Source organism: Hylobates moloch, unplaced genomic scaffold (genome assembly GCF_009828535.3).
Source record: "Hylobates moloch isolate HMO894 unplaced genomic scaffold, HMol_V3 SCAFFOLD_2, whole genome shotgun sequence".
Classification (NCBI taxonomy): Eukaryota; Metazoa; Chordata; class Mammalia; order Primates; family Hylobatidae; genus Hylobates; species Hylobates moloch.
Genome location: NW_026652277.1, coordinates 46,470,497 through 46,490,621, shown reverse-complemented (window position 1 = coordinate 46,490,621; position 20,125 = coordinate 46,470,497). Strand labels below are relative to the sequence as shown.

The window sequence follows — 20,125 nt, the reverse complement described above, 5'->3', positions numbered from 1 at the left end:
TTAAGCACATAATTAGAGTGCATCAAATTCATATCCATTGTAGTTCATGTTTCTTCCTCCTCATTTCTAAATTTATATATATTCTGAGTCTAACAAACCTACTTGAGTTCAGCTCCACACTAAAAGCGTCTTCTATGACAGATAGTTGGTACTAAACTATTTCTCAAATTAAGCCTGCCATGGGTCACACTAGCTTTTTCACAGCATGACACATGCTGCAATAAGAAGAAACCCTAAGACTCAAAGAGGTAGCCCTTGTGTCAGGACAGATGGAGAGAACAGCTGAGGGAGGAATTCAGCCAGTTTATTAACTCCATGTGAGCAGAACAAATCATATTTAAAAGAATTCATAAGGACATTTGGTCTGAAAAACAGAATTTAAATGATGGCAATTTTAGAATGGAGAAAAGAGAATCATGATGTCTCACAGTACAATATCACTGAGTTACCTCTTTGTTTTTCTACTTTCAGGAAACAAAAGGTCACCAGTGACCTGCACACAGATTATAGACCAAACTGGTGATGGGCACTTGGGAAATACTTGGACTGATTATCAAGTTTAAAATATACAACAAATACTATAACATATTATGGAAATAAAATCACTAACATGCTAAACATTACAGATACTTGAAATTATTCACATTGTTAATTATTCTTTTCCTCATTCTAGGATAGAGTAGTTTGTCTTACTTGTGAAAATATTTAGGGGAACTTAGATAAAATTTTTGTTTGATATTCCTAAAATGCTAGAAATGACCTCAGAAATCTTTTTGAGAATAAGCCCTTTATAAAAATCTCCAAATAGGTCTTTCCTGAGAAAATTCAATTGATGTGCTTTATCAAGTATAGTACTATGTTTCATTTATAAGCTTTCCAAGTTGAAATCCAAAGTAATAAGCATGTTTCAAAAAATTTAAAGAAGTAAAAATGGGGAAACTTACTAAAAGTGTGTGCACATATATAGCATCAAGAAATAAACTAGCAGTAAAATCCAAGGTCATATTCAGCGTGATAGGCACTGCAGATCTTTTCTATTAATAAAAAGCAACAGAGGCTTTTTCTACCCATGAAATGTTTTTTTAAAAAAGAGTTTTCTTATTATTTTAGTGAAATGGAGTTTTTCCTTCTTAATAAAAATTTTCAAATTTCTACCAAAAAAATCCTTAAGTAACTCAAGTTTTGCAGTTTATACTTATTTAAATATTTGATAGGTATTTTCTGCCACTTGAGAGTTGCTATTAAATTTTATATAATAAACTTCACTTGCAAACTGACTTTCTTCTCAGGCAAATCAAATGACAGCAAACAAAAAATAATGCCTATTAACTATTTTAAGTACATTACTGTACCCTATGGGGAAAATCAGGAAACAAAAATGTAGTTTCAGAATTTCAGATGGATTAGTTATTCAGAAATTGTCTTGAGGACATGCCCTAACCTTTTGATATCACTCATCAAAGGAAAATGTGACTCACAAAGACTTTAATCCCCTTTCCTCCCAGTGGGAGATACAGTCTGTACAGAGCTGTTTGCATTTATAACTCATTTAAATCATGTCTTCCAGATACTTCAGGTTTAACTCACAGTGCTACACTCAGACTAACCAATTTAATAAAAGGATTATAAAATATTTGAAGCAAACTTATGTATATTTTCTTCAATGGTTTATCTCCAAACAGTAGATACCTGCTGAAGAACTATTTGAACATTAGATGCATCAAATTCATATTCATTGTAGCTCATATTTTTCCTTATCATTCCTAAGTTCATATATACTGAGTCTAACAAAGTACATTACTTCTAGTTATAATCAAATATATTTGTAAGTCTATTCTTCACCATGTTGTTTCAAGAATTTATTATGGATTCAAGAGAATTCAGTAAAAGACAACTGGCTAAGCCACAGTTAATAAAGGTAGAAACAATGCAAACAAGAACTCATTCATGGAGTAGATTTAACAGAGCAAGTAACACAGGATATTCATAATCAAATGATATTAGCTTTTACAGTAAAAATGTATTTGAGAGAATTAAAAGTCAGTGATAATAAGGAATGAGAATAACTCCTTCCCATCATCCTCAATCATGTGAACTATGCTCGAAGGATTCAGATGGTCAATAAATTTATACATAAATCTTTAAGCTATAAATTAAATATTTGTATTTAGTTGCTATAGTAAATAGAAAGATTTAATTTATAGTTTAAAGATTGTATACTGTTATGTTTAGTATAGCAACTTCAGGATTCTTTGGTTTTCAGTAATAATCTATGCATTTGGGTAACCAAACTTGGTCAGCTTGGTCAGGACTTTTTTGTTTATTTATTTATTTTATTTATTTATTTATTTTATTTGATTTTATTTATTTTTTTTAAGATGGTCTCACTCTGTCTCCCAGGCTGGAGTGCAGTGGTGCGATCTCAGCTAACTGCAACCTCTGTCTCCCGGGTTCAAGCGATTCTCCTGCTCAGCCTTCCCAGTAGCTGGCACTACAGGTGGGTAATTTTTGTATTTGTAGTAGAGATGGGGTTTCGCCATGCTGGCCAGGCCCAAACTCCTGATCTCAAGTGATCCACCCGCCTTGGCCTCCCAAAGTGCTGGGATTACAGGTGTGAGCCACTGTGCCCAGCAGGACATTATTTTATATTCAGTCAAATAATAGTTTAAAAAACCATAGCTAAAAGTGGATGAGCATAACTTGTTAATTATGATTCAAAGCAGTTGATGCACATCTGGTTGAAGATTAGCAGATTCTCACTGCAGTTTAGTTATAACTGATTAACATTTCAAGGGACATAAGATTTCAGATTCTACAGTCAGGAAATCATACACCAAACAAGTTAAATAATCAAGTAAGGTAGATAACTCATATTTGGAGGAGTTTATTTTGTTTCTTCAGGAGATGGTAAGTTATCAAAGATTCTCATTCAATAGAAATTGCTATTAACTATTGGAAGCCTACCGAGAACAATAAAAGCAGGGATCTGTTGCTTTTTTCATTTTTTATTTAAAAATTCAATGCTGAATCACCATCATCTAGGTCAGTGTGGAACACAAAGTGTGGGTTCAGTCAATATTTATAGAATAAGTGAATAAATACTAAACTGATAACAAATAGTCAAAGGTTATGTGAATAACTCTGTTGGATAAAAAAGAGAAAAGGGTAAGAAGTGAAGAAGAGACAGAAAAGGAAGAAATAAAAAAGAGGTGAGTGAGAAGAAAGTGACAAGGTCTTTCCTAGTGAAAGAGGTCTTTCTTATGGCAGCGAAAGAGTAGATTTACAGCAACCTAAAAGAAAACAGATGGCTGAATCCTTTCACTCCCCTCACGTACATGTGGTCCAGCATTGTCTCAACAAGACTGTAGCCCTACAACCAACAATCTAAAGAGTGACATCAACATATAAAAGGAAGGAAGTGCACATTCAGTGGAAACCCCAATGAGAAATACACTTCTGCCAAGACTATCAGGTTGGCATAGTACTTGCGATTTCTTGGCAAGAAATCATGAAATACGTGAAGAAATTAAATAGTTATTAGGGGGATGCTTCCTTCACTTTACTAGGGGAGGTCCTTGAGTACCTCTTCTGACATCTAAAGTCTTCTCCTCTCCAGAGGAATTGTGCTCCATTCCCTGGTTACTTCTCTTTTACTTAGGGATTTCAGGATTGTGAATAAGGAAAGAATGACCTGGTAAGTGCCAGCCCTGGACACATTTGCCCACAGATGCTGTTCTCCCCCTTTCTTTAGTGGCTCTTTTTCTCAGGGGGCTGGACTCTATTAGGCCATATTCCCCAGGTTTGTCTGTCAGTTGCCTTAGGGCTGGTCTCAGCCAATAGGAGGGAGATATCACCAGGAGACACAGGGGAGAATCTAGGCCATTTCTCCCCATCCTTTTCTCCAGAAGCAGCTGTATCTTACCTGTGTTAGTGACTCTAGCTCCCATTGTACAGGCCATTACTACCTGGGCTCCAGTAAACTGCCCCCTAGCTCTCAGGTTGGTAGTGGCTTCCCATTTTTGCTTATCTCTGTGTTGGTCCAAGAGTGTCTTGTTTTGACTTCTGCATTGCAATATGAGAACATCCTTATCTCTGACACCTTTAAATGCCCCTTAGGGTCTCATCTACTTAGATCTCTGATCTTAGACCACATGTCTCTCCTGACTGCCCAGCTGGTCTTGACTGCTTGGCCTACATATCTGCATCAGCTCTCTCTCTGGAAGGCCCAGATCAAGCTCTGGAACCTGTTCTACTTTGACCACAGGCTTCTGATTCCCTTCTCTCTTTCTTCTGATCCCATCTAGCTCTATTCCATTCACCTCATCATGGTTGCTGGTCCTATAGCTGCTCAAAGTTGAAAAGTTGCTACTCTGAGTGCTGATGTTTGCTGAACTGCAGGACAAAAGCACTCTATAATTATCTCTAAGTTCCAACTTCAGATTTACCCTGAATAGATTTTAGGCATAATAGGCATAGGCAATATCAAAATTTACATATTTGTGTCACAAGAAGATTAAAAATAATGTATATTTCCCACATGATTGGTCATCCCTTCCATGTATCCTCTTTGGTAATATCCAGTAAGATATAATGGCAGACAAGAAGATGGATAAAATAATGTCAGATAGTAACTCTGCTCACAGGGCCTAGAATCTATGATGGCCTTGTAACAAAATAGCTTCATATAGCCAGGTTAACTTGTTTCTATAAATTCCTTCACTATAGGCAAAAATAACATAATCCCTAAAGTAGTGAACTAGTAAATAATAATGTCAATTGAGCATTTAAGACCCTCTTAATCACTTTACATTATAAACAAACAGTAAATGTGTAATAGTGTTGACTATTCTGGGCTCATGTTTCTTAAGTGTTTATTTTAATTGAACTTCAGCACTAACACATGTAAGTGTTACTCTGTTTCCCAGGTTATACTCTCCCTGGGGATCTGAAGATCATGTTGTTTAATTCAGGATCTGTATCGGTACATTAAATTCCCACCCAACCCTGTCCCAATTCCCAAATTAATCTTGAGTTAGGTGAAAAAATAACAAGCAAGCTCAGCACTGGCCCTGTTTACCAAATCACCTTCCAGCCAAACTGGTTGAATTAGTTACACCTTTTCTCTTAGTCTAGTCGAGGATGTCGTGTGTCCTTAGATTCACAAACAAAACAGGCCCACTCTCTCTCTGTGGTCTACATTATAGCTGGAGTACCATTTCCAGGCCTCATTTCCAGCATTCTCTTCTGGAACTTTCATTTGGCTGCCACACAGAAGGTCCTATTTTCCTGCCAGCTGTCCTCTGGGTTCTCAAGTACCCCAGGTTCACCTACTAGAGAAAAGAATTCCAAAATGCCAGCTGCCCAAGCAGCTCTACCTGCCTCTCTGCCCTGATTCCCAGATTAAGGTTTCAGCCATTAAGAACTGTCTCTGGGCATCTCTGAAACAGAGCCTTCAACACAATGGTCTATCTGGTTGATCACCACTGGCCATGAAGCTTGGCCTCAATGCCTGTCCCATCTTAGGGGATGGATCTAATCTCAAGTCTAGCTCCTTCCTTTTAGTCAAGAATTGAGGAATCATGAAGTGTCCTCTGACTCCATATGTTTCTAATAGGCTTCTTCATGATGATTTATTTGAGTTTTGATGTATTTGGTTTTGGCTGAACTCACATCTCCCTCTCCTGCTCCCTCTCCCTATACCCTTGCAAGGAACAAGAACTAAAAAATGGAGCCTTTTGTAAGGCCGTTGCACTCAGGAGCTTTCTTGAAGTGCTCTGAAGTTTCTGGCAGAAATAAAGCTATTTAAAAAAATAGTTACAGCTTATGTTCCTCATAAATCCCCTTCTTCTGTGCCCTGAGAAATAGTTAATCAACTCTTCCTTAGCTTGGCGTTCACCCAGATGTTCCTTAAGGCTTCTCTGTAGCTCCACTCTCAGCAGTAAAGCCACCACTGGATCCTAGCAGGGTGCCTAAGCTCAATAATCTGGTAAGAGATAAGGCAACAAAGCTTCATGAACATTGTGTTTTCTCCCAACAGGGCACAAGGAAGATATTAAATTGAGTTCCCCCCAAAATCCCCAAAATCTCCTACTGATAATCAAGATTTGTGGACTCCATAATGTGTCTTTATTTTGGCTTAAACTAATAACACTAGATTCTCTTCTACCTGGCAAAGAAGAAGTAGGTATACATTAAACAGAAGAAAAAGAAAAAAAATGGACCTAAAATCATGTGGGAATTAGATCATCATCATCATTATTCAAAAAAGAAATGTTGTGGAATATTTCTGCAATTTCTTGGCCAGCTAGTCTTTTTCACCAGACGCATATATCTTTTTCAAATATCAAAAGATAGTAAAGCTATGCATGTAAAAGTCATAATAGTAATAGTAATTATAAGTATTATAAGGGTAAGAATAATTTATATGATTCTTACTGACTACCAAGCACTTGCTAAGCACTGTATGCACATTAACTCTTCAAAATCTCAGAATGCTATGCTATACGTATGATAAGAAAGGAGAACTTTCTTAGTTTAGAAAACTGAGTTGCAGAAAGGTTAAGAAACTTGATCAAAGCAAATTAGTAATGGGCAGAGCAGAAGTTCAAACCTAAATCATCTTTCATACCTATGAAGATGCAAATAACTCATCCAATTACATTTGTGTGTAATATATTTGCCCTCTTGATGAATACTGAACCAGATTTAGAGCACCTGCTATTTGTTTCATGAAAAAGCATTGACATTATACGCGACTTGTGTGTTCTACTTTGAAATCACACTTTGTTACTCTAAACAATATTTGAATAAGAACTTGGTAATAATTTGAGCAGTTATTTCAAAATATTTATGTACTATTACTACACAGATGGATTACTCTTGAGCTTAGCATCCAATTTTTAAAATTTTCAAACTCATGTGTACATGACTAATTTTCCCTCTCAGAATTATGACAACATTCATTCATATGCTCTTCTCTCTTGATTTTTGTACTTTGGTAGTTTGGGAAACATGATAAGATAGCGCGTAGTATAACTAATAGCTTAGCACACATAGCATATCCAAACTCTTTTGACTTTTCCTCTAAATTTCACCTTATCATAGTTTGTTCTTCATCCCCTATCCATTATTTCCATCCAATGAAACTTATTTTTCTTCTCTCTCATCTTTGAATTTCCTTCCCTCCCTAACAGCATGTGAGTTACTTGAAAGCTCTTTGATCGGAATAAAAATCCCAATTATTTGATATTTCCATTGATTTCGATTATAAAGACATACAGGGGTATATTTTGCAAAACAGTCCTGTCAGTCCTGGCAGAAGATATATCACTATATTATAGCTTTGCCATGTGTCCATAGAGAAAGGTTATCTTATGTTAAACACATGTTCATATGCAATAACAGAGACATGAATTCTAAGGATATTGCAGAAAGCATAGCTGACTACTGATTCTAGCACCTTCAGGATCTGTCTCTTCTTAGTTGCGACCACTGTAATGCACTTAATAGAGTAATAAATTGTTCTTGCCCTAGGATCAGGATTCCCATCTCTTCACTACATGTCTAGATGTAAGACATGTTTACCCTTGTATAATCAAAGATCTGAGTCTAGATGACAAGTACTTGCTTTTTCTGTATATTAACTGTCTTCTTTTTCTAGACCTGCAGGCTGTATCAGATCCTTCCCCTAAAATTCATACATCCTGCCTTGTTACTATCCGTGCCCCAGCATGGCCAATATCAAAGTGGTTAAGAAAAAGGCTCCAGCTATTTTAGCATCCTAAATTTTATCTTTTCATTCTACAAAGAAGTTTTTCATAAAAAGTTAAAATAAATTTAAAAACTCATTGATACTATTCAGTAAAATGTTATAGATTCCAAGCAACTATCTCTTTTATAGGCAACATAATTACAAGTGAATTACAAATGCGGACTTTATGACTCTAATTAAACTCTAGGCCACAACCCATTAAAAACAGATTATACACATTAAGTTAGATGTAAGAAAAAATAAATATGCCACATATTGAGGCATAAGTTAATATGCCTCAATATAAATGAGGAGAAACAATTTCAGATAATACATATTTATATAAAATGTTTATCAACATAACCTAAAATATTTTCTTGAATTTCATCAGAGATAAAATTTTTATACTTAATTTTTGTATACATATACATCATACTTTCTCTCACTTACTTCATTACTTCATTCCATCCCAAGAACATCTGTGCAAGTATTTCCCAAGTGTGAGAGACTGGAAGAGGTTCTATATTTTGGTTGTAAGAATATATATTAATTTTTAGAACATTATAATTAAGCTCAGAAATATTTAATTGTAAGGATTTTATTTTGTAAGAATCAAATAAAATGACTAAAAATTAACTTGAGGCAAAATGAAATCTCAACATCATTATAAAACTAATTAAGAGAGCAGATCTTAAACAAAATGTAGTGCAGTCTCCCACACTTGGGAGACTCATTAATCACTTAAGTGTTTTCTCTGAAGTTTTTAAATGCTTAAAGATTGGGTTACATTATGAAAAGGACCTGCTGAATATTGTGTCTGTAAAGTTCAATTCTACCTAGTTCTCACTGCCATCTTTCATATCTTCTCTAGTGAAGAATGAAGAAATGAGAATTATGTGTTTGAATCTAGCACCTCTGACATGGAAAAACACATGGTGAAGCAGAGGAAAGAAAACTGAAAGAAAGTGAAAATATCCTTAAGAATACCTTGGGGAAACAAACAGTATTTCAAATGAAGATTAAGAACAAATCCAAACAAATGAATTGGAAGGTATTATGTAAAAAAATACGAGATGCTTTAGCACAGGTACTCTAAGAATTTGAGAAGCTTCTCATGTTTATGGGAGAAGGTAACATTGCTGATAGAAACATTTAAAGGCAGTGCAGAAAGGAAATTCTCATCAGGAGGCCTATAGAACACACATGGGCAACAGCAAGCCCCCCTTGCCCTGCTCAGCCCTGGATCCATACAGAGGAAAGGAGAGAAGTAAAGATGAAAGAAAGAGGTTGAATAGAAGATAGTAAATGGTTGAAAAATATTTTTAAAATAGAAAGAGTTATGCTTCTGAGAAGATTCTCTATGTCTGGGTATCAGACATGGAGATACATCAGACTGATCAACCTGAAGTAATGTAGTTACTGAAATACCCACTTCTAGTTCATCTAGTTCATGCAAGGTTTCACAAAGCCACCAATCGTCTTATAAAAGCTTTCTAATTGAAATATTCTTAAGTATCACATTTTACTAGTGGCAGGTATCTTTTCAAAAAAAAAAAAAAACAAGCTAAGCAACTTGTCCTCTGTTGTTTCCTACCACTAAGTTTGCATTAGAAGAGACTGGCAGTCAAACACACAAGAAGAAACACAAGTATTGGCAATTTAACAGAAACAAATGGTAGTGTGTCATGGACATCTAAGGTTTGTTGGACTAAATCATACCCTCTTCTAGTAAGTCCTGAAAAAATGTATTTAAAACATACGTTGAAGAAAATAGCTTTTAGAGGGGCAGATAATAGGCTTTGGACATAGAAATTTTATAAAAATCCATTGTGCATTCTTTAGGCTTCTAGTCCTATTCAGTTTTTGCTATGAGCTATGATTTGTTTGTGGAAGCAAAGTAAAGGCAGCCTATTTCTTACCGCCTCCACTTCGGCTGGGTCATACCAGACGTTGATGTAGGGATGCTGTAAGGCATCGTCCACTGATATTCTTTTTGCTGGGTCAATCACTAGCATCTTTGACAACAAGTCCCTGGCTTGGCTGGCTGAAACAATAAATGAGAAAAACAATTAGTAAGATTTTGATTTCAGTAAGGAAATTTGTTGGACAGAGAGGAAATTTAAGAAAATAAAGTATGGAATAGTATCTTGCTTCCAAATATCAGGTAAATCCCTTGATGTGATGGAAAAGAAAATGCATTTTACACCTGTTTCTTCATGTCTCTAAGCCTAAGGCTTCATTCTGAGGCTCTCCAAGGGTTGTAACACTTTGAGTATATAATTATTCACTCAAACTTCTTAGTAAAATGTATCAACCTGGAGAGTTTATGTAAGCAAAGTCATCTTCTTTTGTAACCTGTATGAATATAGGATAAACAGAATAAAGAGCACAGAGTGCAAATGCATGATGTTCAACAAATGTGTGGACGGCTGTTTGAAGTTAATCAACACGTGTGTCTTTATATTCTTATTTATACAATGGAATTATCAGAATTTTAGTATACAAATTGACAAGAGTTTGTATCATACAAATTTCTTTTCTTTTCTTTTTGTTTTTGTTTGTTTATTTATTTATTTATTTATTTATTTATTTATTTATTTATTTATTTTTGAGACAGGGTATCCCTCTGTTGCCAGGCTGGAGTGTAGTGGAATGATCACAGCTCACTGCAGCCTGGAACTCCTGGGCTCAAAGGATCCTCCCATCTCAGCTTCCCGAGTAACTGGAACTACAGGCATGCACCACCATGCCCAGCTATTTCTTCTTTCTTTTTTTGTTTTGTAAAGGTAAGATCTCCCTACATTGCCCAAGCTGGTCTCAAACACTGGGCTCAAAGGATCCTCCCACCTCAGCCTCCCAAAATGCTGGGATTAAAGGAGTGAGCCACTGCTCCCAGCCACAGATTTCTTATATACATAAAAACAATCAAAGAATTGATGTGATAGAAATAATATCATTCAACTACTGAATTTTATTTTAACATTCTGTAATCATCAGGCATTTTTAATCAATGGAATCATGACTTGATGAAATCCAGTAGTTAAAGACTGAAGCCAGTCTAATGCTACACCAGACACTAATGAAAAACTCTATATTATGTAAATGTTATCATAATTAATTTTATAGTTGTGGGCAGTAACACTTGTAAAATTACATGGTGATAGTCAGCATACTTATTTAATAAGATTGTTAAAAGACACATTAATTTTAACCTCTAAAGATATGTAAATTTTAAAAATTATTCTACTTTAAGTTCTGGGATACATGTGCACAACGTGCAGGTGTGTTACATAGGTATACACATGCCATGGTGGTTTGCTGCACCCATCAACCCGTCATCTACATTAGGTATTTCTCCTAATGCTATCCCTCCCCTAGTCTTTTACATAAAGTTTTAACAGAAATGAATATCTCAAATCAATATTGTTACTCAACTGATCTGGAAGTTGAACGGTGAAAATATTCAGTTTATTGTAAATATATGGTAAAATATCAAATGAAAGAGAGCACCATGTTGGCCAGGATGGTCTGTCTTGATCTCCTGACCCTTTGATCCACCCGCCTCGGCCTTCCAAAGTGCTAAAATTACAGGCTTGACCCACCGCACCCGGCCCTGAATATCCAGACAATTCTAAAATCCATGACTACTCCCCTTTGTAGGAACGATCTTTGAAGAAATATCTCTTTAACTTGAGGCTGTGCCAATTAAAGAATTGATCAATGTTTTAGGTGATGGGTTATGCTAATTGCTCTGATTTGACCATTATACCTCTATACACGTTTCAAAATACCACCCTATATCCCACAAAAATGTACGATTATCATGTGTCAACTAAAAATAAAAGGAAACAATGAGAAAGAGATAGAGGTCTCTATACCGTGTGCTTGTTTGGCCCGTCACCCTCATAGTTGTCCTCAAGTCATTCCTGAAGGGCATACCTTTGAGTTTATTGTGCTCGGAGTCCGCCGGGAAGAGGGAATCTGGGAAGAGCTTGGGGAAGGTGAGTCCCGCATACTTGGGCCGATTCTCCACATAGTTTCTTACTGTGGGTTGCAATTTCTTCATGAATTCTGGACATGGTGTTCCTAGTTGTTCAATTACCTTATTCCACTGGTCAATATCTGAGAATTGAACAGTTAAGGGAAAAAAGAAGAGCAGACCACTAGCCTTTCAACAATTGGGAGACTAACTCTTCTCAAAGTCCTCAACAGTCATTAATGCAACAGGAGTTTTAATAAGCAACAAATAATGAAAATATAAAATCAGACTTGTCAGGCTACGAGTCTTCTTGAAATTTTAAATTCACTTTTGAGACTTACATACTTTTGAAAAACTAGCAATTATTTAACAAAATAAGATATCATGAAATAGTCTTTGGGGTGTACAGATACCAAGTCATTCAAATAACACGAGATGAATCTCATATTCTGCAGATAAACTTCTATATAAATCATGTGCTTCAGAAGAAAAATATATAATGACACATCATAGTGACATTTTTATCCTGAAGTTACCTCAATTATTTATATTTTTAAAATGACAAGTACACAAATATTTTAGATTATATTCATTTACATTTTCCTAAACTACCTTTAAGATATTTTTTCTTCTCTAAAAATCTGGAATTTTTTCTATCTTTATGCATATCAAAATAACTTTTATAGTAAAACAACTCATTAGTTCTTTGTCAGATTCCTAAAAATCATATTTATTAAACAAAGAAGCCACCTATTTCATACCTATTGTTTTACTGCTGACATCACTGAATATTGTTTTCAATGAAATATGAGGGTGAACAGAGGAATACTCAATTTAAAACAATAGATTTCTATCCAAGTACATCCAAGTTTAGAAAGTACATTAAGCATGGGGAATACCACAGAAAAAAATGTTACCTCTCTATGAAAATTAATACCCTTTTAAATTGGAGCTAGCTCTTGTGGCAGACACACTCAATGACGGAGATTCTCTTTTTCATCTGTCATTAATATTCGATATATCAGAGACTTGATAATGATAAACACCATCTACTCTGAAGAACCCACTGGAAACAACTGATTCAAACATATTTCCTCGCCATGTGTAAGTGAATAATAGAGATCTTGGAAATTCCCTTAAATCCAGTACTGCAAGCAGTATTCTCTCCTACATTGCTTATTCTTCTACAACTCTGTTCTTTGGTGTTAAGTTAGTTAATTCATTTCCACTAAGGTAAAGTGTGACAGTTAAGGGACTCTTACAATAATATTACTTCGTTGAAGTTTGTCAAGTCTTTACTCCTAGCTACTCAAGAGGTTTGGACTGAAAAAAGATTGTCAGTCCTGATTAAAGATAACTGTATTCAACAAAAATAAATATATAATACAAACACAGTAGATATGAGATTGAACAAAGATAAAATCAAACGAATTTGCAAATCCTCCTCTTCCTCCCTATAATCTGGCTGAATAAAACTTAAATTACTACATATTCTGTCAGTTATTGGAATAAAAAATATATAACCATGGCCTATCAAGATATGAAATGAATGTGGGAAAAACAATAATATTCCTTTATAAAGCAGTAGCAATAATTAAACAAGAACATGCTTTGATAGAAGCTCATCTAATTATGTGCATGAGAAAATACAGTAGTAATTCAGAATCACTAGAAATAATGAAACTAAAACATATTAAGGTTAGAGTTAAAAATTACTCTTAGACAAGAGCCTGTATTAATACTATGGATATAGGTAAGCTGTAAGTACTCAGACATACTTAAATGGAATACATTAGTGTAGTTAAATAAAACCTAAGTGCTTGTCATTATAAATTATGAAGAGACATTTTTTTAAAGTTAGGTTAGCATGCCCTACCAAGCTATCATTTCATCATTGATCAAACTTCCTCAAAATTCTAACCACTCGAGGTCAAACTTAAAATAGAGGCAAAGAAGATGTCAGATTTTCTGTAAATAAGTCATTTAACAAAGTTGGCAAAATAATCCCAACACAGTATTATATCCTAATTACATTTGCTAGAATTATAAAGATATACAGTAAAGAATTGATTTTAAAGTAGTACTCCCAAAACAAAAAAAACTGATATTTTTATATTAAAGTTTAAGGAGAGTCAGATATTCTGGAATTTGTTAAATAAGAATTGTTAAAAAGTTTATTTTAATAAATCATAATTAGAATCTAGAGACACACTCAGCGCTCTTTCCTACCTTAGGTTGCTTTTAAATGAAACACTGTTGTGATACTTGATGCAATGGTTTACAAAAAGAAGGGTGGCAAGAATCTTTATCATTGCCAATGAAATAGTTACATGTTCATACTGCAAATCTGAGTTACAGTGATCTTTAAAAGTCTGTGTCTTTATTTTAACCAATCCATTTCAAGATTTTTCTTCCCATAAACATATGTGTGTGTATATCTAGATATGGTAAGTACTTGTTTTCTAGATGTTCATAGAATATGAATATGAACAACTATGTCCAATTTAGTTGAGCACATGATTTTTCTTTATAATAATAATTAACCTAACATGAACCAAGACTGGAAATCCTATCTCCTGTTTCCATGTTTGGTGCTTGTTTCAAGTATTCCAGTAAGAAAAAGAGTAAATTTGGAATTGATATGGTAAAAAATTGCTTTAATCTGGCCATAAAATTAATGGTGTGTTTTGTCACAAGCAACTCTCTTAAAGAATGTTTCTGAAGCCCCTTCCTTAGTCTATCAGGCCAACATATTCCTGTAAAACAATTAATTTTATTAATATCTTATATAGAAAATAAGGTGATTTTTAAATGGGAAAACAGATTTCCACAATGATTACATTTTTAAAGTACATAAAATATTAACTAGATTTTATGATTATGTATTAATTGTCAACATGGTAAATATGTTTTTAAAGAATGACCAAAACCATTTTTTGTAGAAGAATTTATTTGCTTTAGAATACCCATAAATTATCATTTTTATACCACATAAAGTGAGGATTTACAGATCTTAGCCCTGTGAGGTTATCAGAAAAGCAATAAGTATATTTGTTTTTATATTTTTGATGTGCTGTTTCAGAAATTATCACCCTTAACATAAATTATGAAATGCATTGAATACAAATGGAAAAATGGCATTTAATAAGAATTATTTGACAGTAAATCACCTGATATAATTCTAAATTGACTACATAAAAGTAGAGTTATATTGTAAGAAGTTCAATTTTATAAGTAGGGCATGATGTCCAGATAATGTACAAATGTGATTATTACTAAGGTCTTCAATAAATAGTATTATATTATAATAGAATAAAACAAAGTAAATATGAATAGTAAAAATGAGTATCTGAAATCCTAAGATTGAAAATTTTTCCAATTAATATTATCAATTAGCTAATAACTTATATTTCTTTTTTTTTTTTTTTTGAGACGGAGTCTCGCTCTGTTGCCTAGGCTGGAGTGCAGTGGCGCAATCTCAGCTCACTGCAAGCTCCGCCTCCCGAGTTCACGCCATTCTCCTGCCTTAGCCTTTCCGAGTAGCTGGGACTATAGGCGCCCGCCACCACACCCGGGTAATTTTTTGTATTTTTAGTAGAGACGGGGTTTCACCGTGGTCTCGATCTCCTGACCTCGTGATTCGCCCGCCTTGGCCTCCCAAAGTGCTGGGATTACAAGCGTGAGCCACCGCGCCCGGCCTAATAATAACTTATATTTCAAGCACTTCTCTTACTTTAGCTTCCTTTGTTAGGGAACTTTCTAAAACAATAATGCCTTGAACATAATGTATGAAAAGGGCAATTTTTGGGCCTCTCATTTGCACAGGCCCCTTATAAGACTAATCCTTTTCTGCGTATTGTGGGTCAAAATTATGAACATAATTTATGCCATCCACATTTAAGCCTTCAGAACTTACTAAGTGGAATCATAAGGAACTATTTAATGGCCTCATCCAATTGTTTCCTTTGAATGACTATATCTTGTTTATGTTTTCTTCTGTCATTGATTGCTTTTTGTTACTATGAATGTGATTTCCAGAGCTAACACCTCATAGTTTCTGACTTGCTTTCTACTCTGCTTTAGGCCTTATATCCAATACTTCGTGCAGAAATTTTCTGACTTCTCTTTGCAATTTAAAGAACATCAGTGTTTATCTCTAAATTCTTAGCTGTGTTCCTAAAGACAATATTGCCTAATAGCAATGTCGGTATAGAATAGTTCCAGGAAAGGCTTTTATCATGCATGCCAAACAGCTGTTTAGGCACAATGTTGAGTAGGCTTGTGTGGCTTTATATTAGCTCTGTAGGAAAGAACTTTGTGATCAATCAGTAATGTCTGCAACAGATGCACAATAAGGAAATTGAAGCACATGTGCCATGTGTTAAGCATCATTATATTAAACTGTGGTTCCCAAACTTGAATACTCGTAATGCAGGGAACTTACAAAAATACATATCCCTCCTCCCTACTCATTGATCTACAAGATTCTGAGTCCACAGGTCTGGGCTGATATCATAAAAAACACCAGTGGTAATTGTAATCAAGGATGGGATTATATTTTGAGAAATACTAATGTAGAATATACTAAAAAGTCTCTTGTGAGTTACTAAGTCCAAATGTAAGAGTAAAATACTAACATGTTTCAATTTTATGACACAAATTAGAATAGGATCAAATTCACCAAAGGATTATTCCACACCTGTTTGTTAACTTGGGGGTCATTCAGCTGAGAATACTTGGAGAAACAAAAGTGCTAATCTTTATTTCTTTGCCCCACGTAATTTTCCTGCAAAGGCCATGGGAAATTATAGTAAGTGGCGCATGTAGCCTCCCAGTAGAGGGAGAAGAATTCTGCCCCTCATCATCTGTGGGAGAACTGAAATTGTACGCTGCTATTACCTGGGGAGTAGTACCCATGGAAAGTACTAATTATAGTTCTTTGTGATTAAATTTGTTGTTAAAAGAACTTTTTTCTAAAAACAATGATAAAGAAATACATATGTATACACACACACACACACACACACACACACACACAAACATATGACAGCGTTCTGAATCTAGATTTTCATGGTTATGTTTCTAATTGTTTTGTTTCTTTAAAAATGTTTTTAGGGGCCAGGGACAGAGGCTCATGCCTGTAATCCCAGCACTTTGGGAGGCCAAGGCGGGGATCACCTGAGGCCGGGAGTTCAAGACCAGTCTGACCAACATAGAGAAACCCCGTCTCTACTAAAAATACAAAAGCAGCTGGGTGTGGTGGTGCATGCCTGTAATCCCAGCTACTCAGGAGGCTGAGGCAAGAGAATCACTTGAACCCATGAGGCACAGGTTGCGGTGAGCAGAGATAGCGCCATTGCACTCCAGCCTGGGCAACAAGAGCAAAAGTCTGTTCCCCAACCCCCCCGAAAAAAGAAAAAGAAAAATGTTTTTAGGGTATTTTTTATTTGAAAATGTTCTTTTCTTCTCAAAAGTCCTTGTCAGATTCTGAAACAGGAAATATGAATAAGTGACTTAATGAACAATTGTAACTAACATCTGTTTTAATTATAAATGAGCATAGGAAGAGGAATTATAAGCCAAAACACATCCAAAACATGTAGCTGGCCAATTAAGTAAAAGGCTATTTGTACACTGACACTAGCACATTGCTAGTGTTATAATAAGGGACATGGAATATCCAAAGGCTAATGTTTGAAGCATGATATAAATCTATTCACTATTATAATCTACCTTTACTTACAAATCAAAAAATGGAGAGACATGTAACATACAAGTAAATCCAATATATATTAATGTGTGTAGCAATGGCAGAATTTTCATTAAGCTATTGAAGTTTAATCTTTGGGGTGTTCCATTTGCACAGGCCTCTTACAAGGCTAATATTTTACTGGTAATTTTATTTTTTGTAAATAGCACCCACCTTCAGTTGTATGATATTCTGACCTCAAAAATGCTGGATTTGATTCTCTCAGCATGTGACAGTATTTTGAAAATGAGAAGAGGCCTTGGAGATCACGTAATTTGGCATCTCTATTTTAAAGCTGAAAAATATTAAAGTTCTTTTCAATTTGGTAAATAATTATAGACAAAGAAGCTAATACAAACACCCTACACTAACAGAAATATAGAATCTACTTAAGAGAAATTTAAGGACACCGTACTCTGTTTTGTAAGACCAAATCAGGAAAGTTACTTTCACTTCTGTATATAACACTACATATAATGGAAGTTAAGAAGAGGCAATCAAGCTTATATGAGGTCAAGAAAACCTGCCACTTAAAGCATATTTGAAAAAACTTTTGGTATTTAAATTTACAAAGGAAGATAGAAGTAATCCCTGCCCTCATCCTAGCATTTTGGTCTCTCTTATTCTGTAGCTATCATCACCTTCTTCTAGTATTCTGCACTTTTTAATGTAAATATCATGGTAATAAGAATTTTTGTCTGTTTTGTTTACTAATATATCTCTGGAGACAAAAAGTACCCAGTACATAATAGGTGCTCAAAAATATTTATGTTATAAATAAATGTCTATTCTATGTCCAGAGTTTTGTACAGACATAATATAAAGAATGGAAAAAATAAAATATTCGAAGAAACGACAACTGAGAAATTCCAGTAATTGAAGAAAGGTTGGAATCTAGGAAACAATGACTCTCAAGGAAGATAAATAAGAAGAAATCCATGCTTAGTCTCATAGTAGAGAAACAGCAGATAATCAAAGACCAAGAAAAAAATCCCAAATGAAGGAAAAGGACAGATTATCTCCTAAAATGACTATTACACTGACAACTCTTTGTTCACCAGCAATACTGTAAAGAAAAAGCAAATAGAATAATATCTTTAAAATGCCAAAAATAAAATAAACTTCGATGTAAAATTCTATATCTAACTAAACTATATTTCAGGTAAGGGGACCTCAATTAAAAATAAGAGTTTTATTATCAAAGACTCCACTAAAGATACTTCCAAAATACGTACTTCGGGAGAAAAAAATAATAATCTCAAAATAAAAAGTCAAAATGTAAGAAGTAGTGGTAAGCCAAACAAATGGCAATCATAAGGGTGAATCTAAACAAACTACCTTTATGCAAAAAAAATCATAATATTGTCAATTTATGAGCCCAAAAAGAAAACTAAAATACTGAACATAGATAGCATATTTAAGTCAGGACAACAACTACCTAAATGAACATGTGCCAAGATCCTTTTATGTTCAGAAGAAAGATTAAAAGAATCATCTTAATTAAGATAGCATTTTATAAAAAATTGAGCTTTAAATACAACTCCAAAATAAATACCAATAGGGATCTTTTTTTTAAAGTTAGTAAGCCAATTCTAAAATCTTAACAGAAGAGCAATGGTGCATTAAGAGTCAAGATAATTCTGAAGATGACAAGAACGAAGGGTATTTACCTTACCTGATATAAGTGCAGAGCATACATTTATATTCATTAAGAAAGGGTGTTCATGATGCAGAGACAGACAAACCAGTGGAACAGAATATACAGCCCAGGACTTAACATCCCCCCCCAAATATGTGGAAACTTTATTAGAGACAGAATTATAGATCTGTGAAGAAAGAGTAAGTTAGTTAATAAATGAAACTGGAATAAAGTAGGACCTTCCTTCACACATACACAAAAAAATCAATTCCATGTGGACTAATGATTTAAATGTAAGAGACTAAACTTTAAAATATTTCCAGTAAAGTTATAGCACAATATAGTGTTATAAAAGGATTCTTAAGACATAAAACATATAAATTATAGGACAAGACAGATTGCCAACTTCTAAAATTATTATAAAATAAAATGGGAAAATAATCCAAATACAAGAGGATATTTGCAACACATAAAACTCACAAAAATTAGGTGCCAAATTATATATGGAATGTCTACTAATCAACAGAAAAAAAAAAGCACAATAGAAAAAAGTGTGTTCATTCTTTGTTTTATAAAAAAGATATTTTACCAGGGGAAAATATTAGTGGCCAATGAACATAGGAAAAGATCCTTAGCCTCCCTTGTAGACAAGGAAATGTAAATTAAACCTCCAGTGAAATAGTATTTTATATCCAAGGGGTTGGTAACAAATTTAAAAATAAATATGACAATGGCAAAAGTTGATGAGAATGTGGAGCAGACAGCTACATATATAAACTGTTACTCTAGAAATCAATTAGATATTACATAGCAAAGCTTAAAAGGTGTACGCCTATGACCCCAGGCATTTATTATTATTATTATTATTATTATTATATTATACTTTAAGTTTTAGGGTACATGTGCACAATGTGCAGGTTTGTTACATATGTATCCATGTGCCATGTTGGTGTGCTGCACCCATTAACTCGTCATTTAGCATTAGGTATATCTCCTAATGCTGTCCCT

The 20,125-nt window shown here is 34.4% G+C and overlaps 1 protein-coding gene across 6 annotated transcripts in view; it reads right to left on the bottom strand.

The window, feature by feature from the left end:
• The window catches only part of MAPK10 (mitogen-activated protein kinase 10), a 326,039-nt gene that overhangs the window by 38,754 nt on the left and 267,160 nt on the right, over positions 1-20,125 (bottom strand). For 5 of the 6 annotated variants that reach the window (XM_032146621.2, XM_032146549.2, XM_032146272.2 and 2 more), the window contains 2 exons: positions 11,690-11,872; positions 9,670-9,794 (listed from right to left, as the gene is read on the bottom strand). In XM_032146621.2, the coding sequence (XP_032002512.1) occupies positions 9,670-9,794; positions 11,690-11,872 (308 nt within the window). Of the gene's footprint in view, positions 1-9,669; positions 9,795-11,689; positions 11,873-17,747; positions 17,774-20,125 lie in introns of those variants that run through there. The other variant, XM_058433145.1, reaches the window with a different exon arrangement.